The sequence below is a fragment of the Bombus fervidus genome, unplaced genomic scaffold (assembly GCF_041682495.2).
Source record: "Bombus fervidus isolate BK054 unplaced genomic scaffold, iyBomFerv1 scaffold0048, whole genome shotgun sequence".
In the NCBI taxonomy this organism is placed as follows: Eukaryota; Metazoa; Arthropoda; class Insecta; order Hymenoptera; family Apidae; genus Bombus; species Bombus fervidus.
In genome coordinates this window covers 67514-71010 of record NW_027212611.1, presented here as the reverse complement: position 1 = coordinate 71010, position 3497 = coordinate 67514, and the positions used below count along the sequence as shown (strand labels likewise).

The window sequence follows — 3497 nt, the reverse complement described above, 5'->3', positions numbered from 1 at the left end:
GATGCTAACGTTTAATCTACTGTCGTGGATTTCATCGAAGTTGCGTGGCATTCAAGAACAACATGATCTTCGTTTTGAAACAGCGAGACTCTCGACTTTTCGAAATTGGCCTCTATCATGTTCCATTGACCCTGCCAGACTTGCAGCAGCAGGATTCTTTTATACAGGCATATCGACTACAGTCAAATGTTTTGTGTGTAAAGTGGAGATAAGTCAGTGGACAAAGTATAGTATTCCCGTGCTAATTCACAAGATGTATTGTCCAGAGTGCCCACTTGTCCGCCATGAACATCGCGGTAATGTGCCAATTAAATCACGTAGCTACTTGAGACCAAGAAGAGTTAGCAAACTAGCAAATTTGAAATATCTTACTTACGAATCGAGATTAAATACATTCGTAGCATGGCCTAATACATATATTAGAAGTGAAAAATTAGCCGATGCTGGCTTTTACTACAACGGAATAAATGATATGGTTATTTGTCACCACTGTGGAATTGCTATAGACAATTGGAGTCGAGGAGAAGATCCGTGCAATCGACATGCGACTTCGTCTCCAGGATGTTGTTATATAATCAAAGGACGGAGCTGTGAATGCATTAACAATGTAACAGGCCAAGATCTTCATGAAACTTTTGTAGAAGTAAGTAGAAAAACTTACACCCTGAACCATATGTATAATTGTAAAGATGTAGGAGGGATTCGGAAATACAAATAATTCACTTTATTCAGCACACAACAGTTAAACACATATCTTATACTCCGAAGACCTCGTAAACCTACTCGCATGCACGCTTGTTGTCAACTGACTATTCCAGATGCTTCTAAAGGACTGCCAATCGTCTGCCAATAATTAATAATTCCAATATATACTTATGTACATTATATTTATTACAGGCACCAATAGAAACTACAGATGAGAATCATGAGGGATCCGACAGTGTAAATGAAACAAACGAGATGACTCTCGTTGAGAAAATTGGTAAGTAATAAAAATAAAAACACAGATAGATCATACATTCTTTAATTTGTATGAAATCCGTATACGTATAATAAATTTGTATTATATATTATATTTAAATATACTGTTTACTATTTTAGCTGCTCTGGAGAAGGAAAATCAGGAATTGGAGAATGCTCGATCGTGTAAAGTTTGCACGGAACGAGAAGCGACTATTACATTTTTACCTTGTGGACATCTGGCAACTTGCCGTTATTGCTCCGCTACTTTTATGAAATGCATAATTTGCCAAGGAAAAATTACAGCTGCAGTTCGTATAGCTTTTGCTTAATACATGCACATCTATATATATATAAAATTATGTACATATATAAATTAGCATATTCATATCTCTAATATGAATATATTTTATAGTTGTTATCAAATTAAAATGTGTTATAATATGCAAATAGAAACAATAATGTTAATAAAGTTAACTTTTTTTTTTTTTTAGTAATCTAACTAATTGTTCCTTGTTTTATTCCCCTTATTGTTAGTAAAATGAAACTGTATTATACATATATATTTCAAATCATAAAAATCATAGCTTACTTTTTCTTTTATTATACTTTCATTGCTTATGCTTCGCTTATAATCTTCTCTGTTTAAAAATAGCTACCAGAAGAAAAAGATCAGAGACAAAAACATTTGACGCAAAAGGAGAAACTATCAAAAGCTAAATCTGATATAGGTAGCAGCTCATTTTTATCCAGTATACACATATTTATGATTCTAAATTCTGTATGATTAAGTTCAAGTTACATATAATTATTCTATAATTTATTAAATTGGATCAAAACAATATTGCGTTGATAATGGCAAAAATAAATCAGTTAGGTCAAATGAAGAATAGATTTATACATTAAATCAGCTTTATTATGTAACAAATAAACTATAAAAAATAAGTAAATTGTGTCGCTGATTTTTTATGATCTATTTATCACTTCTAATATAGCTTTCCTGTCAGCTTCATTTTTTATACCAATTTCAATTAAATATTTATATTAAATATATATATATATATATTCACGTGGGATAGGGACTCTTTTTGTTTTACGGGTAGCACGACGTTATTTGTTTCACGGACAGAGCTACCCCCTTATATGTTTTACGGACGACCATACTTGAGAGACACTCATTTCCCAAATGGACGGACACAGAGCAAGATCAGAGACAGACAAGATCACAGAATAATTATTTACAATTTTGAAGACCGACGGAGAAAGATCGGTAGTTCAGGACGTTGAAAATCGATTCTCGATTTTCCGGCAAACATTGTACGGAACTTGTTATTTCCCGTTTATGTAATTTATTGTTATTTATTGTTATAGACGGATATCGATTGTTGTTTATTTTTGTATTTTATCTAATTATTTTCACAATAAAACTCGATTTTCAGAATTCAAAATCGATCACCTGAATTATCAAAAGATTTACGATCGTACATATATATTTTCTGCACCGAAAAGTATCCTCACGGACATGGGACGAAATTTCGTATTCGACATGTGAAAACCACTTCTTTCCACCCGCGATCTAACGGATCTCTTGAACGAACACGTGCTGTAGTAAAAGATCTTATTCGAACTTGTAAGACCGATCGATAAAACGACTGGGACGAAAATTTAAAACTAATATGCATGGGATACAATACTTCGGTACACGAAACGACCGGACATACCCCATTCGAACTAACATTTGGACGACAAATGACTAACATGCCGTCCTCGATATCAAACACCCTCACCCTAACTAAAGATGAATTATTTAAACTCTGGAGGAACCGACATAACGCCTATATAGCGAAAGCAAGAGAAATCACTGAATCAAACAAAAGGCGGTATCAAAGAGATCAGATTCGAAAAATTATCAAAACACAAACTATATTCCAAGTAAAAGACAAAGTATGAGTACATAACGATCACAAAACCAACAAACTAGATCACGAATGGCTAGGACCTGCAGAAATCCTCCCCTCTAATCCACCCACCTATCTTATCGAACATTCCAACGGTCATACGCAAAGAATCCACGGTAACAGGCTAAAATCCTACTTTTCAGGAAGAAGACCGTAACATGGATCATTATAACACTCGAATACATTAAAAGCGATCTAGTGGTAAAACCACTAAATTACGCCAACATTTTCTTGGAACACATCGACGATTGCTATCTGTACAACAAACAAATAGATATCACCCTTATAGTAGGCCTTAACGATCCAATCAAGTTGATAGATTACAACTCGTAATAGATTTAATAGACCGACAATGTAAACCACCTTGCGCTCACATACCAGAAATAAGCAGCCTAAAATTTAAGTACAGAAATTTTCAAAACCTGACTCGGCAACTCAAATTATTATTGCATTATAGAAGCAAACGCGGATTGCTCAATGTCGTAGGCTCAGTATCCAAAACTTTATTTGCAACTCTCGACGAAAGGGACCTAGAACTCATTAACGAAAACATCGACACATTATTTGACTCCAACAACA

General features: G+C 34.1%; 1 protein-coding gene across 1 annotated transcript; it reads left to right on the top strand.

The window, feature by feature from the left end:
* Positions 1 to 253: 253 nt before the first annotated feature.
* LOC139997284 (E3 ubiquitin-protein ligase XIAP-like) lies at positions 254 to 1292 on the top strand. The gene is made up of 3 exons (XM_072021606.1): positions 254 to 643; positions 898 to 940; positions 1102 to 1292. The coding sequence occupies exons 1-3, from the start codon at positions 254 to 256 to the stop codon at positions 1290 to 1292; spliced, it is 624 nt and encodes a 207-aa protein (XP_071877707.1).
* Positions 1293 to 3497: the final 2205 nt, after the last annotated feature.

Excerpts from the sequence above, each read along its gene's own strand:
- LOC139997284 (XM_072021606.1), top strand. The coding sequence starts at position 254 with ATGTATTGTCCAGAGTGCCCACTTGTCCGCCATGAACATCGCGGTAAT. Across the intron at positions 644-897 it reads TTCATGAAACTTTTGTAGAA|GCACCAATAGAAACTACAGA; the intron begins GTAAGTAGAAAA and ends TATTTATTACAG. Across the intron at positions 941-1,101 it reads GAATCATGAGGGATCCGACA|CTGCTCTGGAGAAGGAAAAT; the intron begins GTGTAAATGAAA and ends TTACTATTTTAG.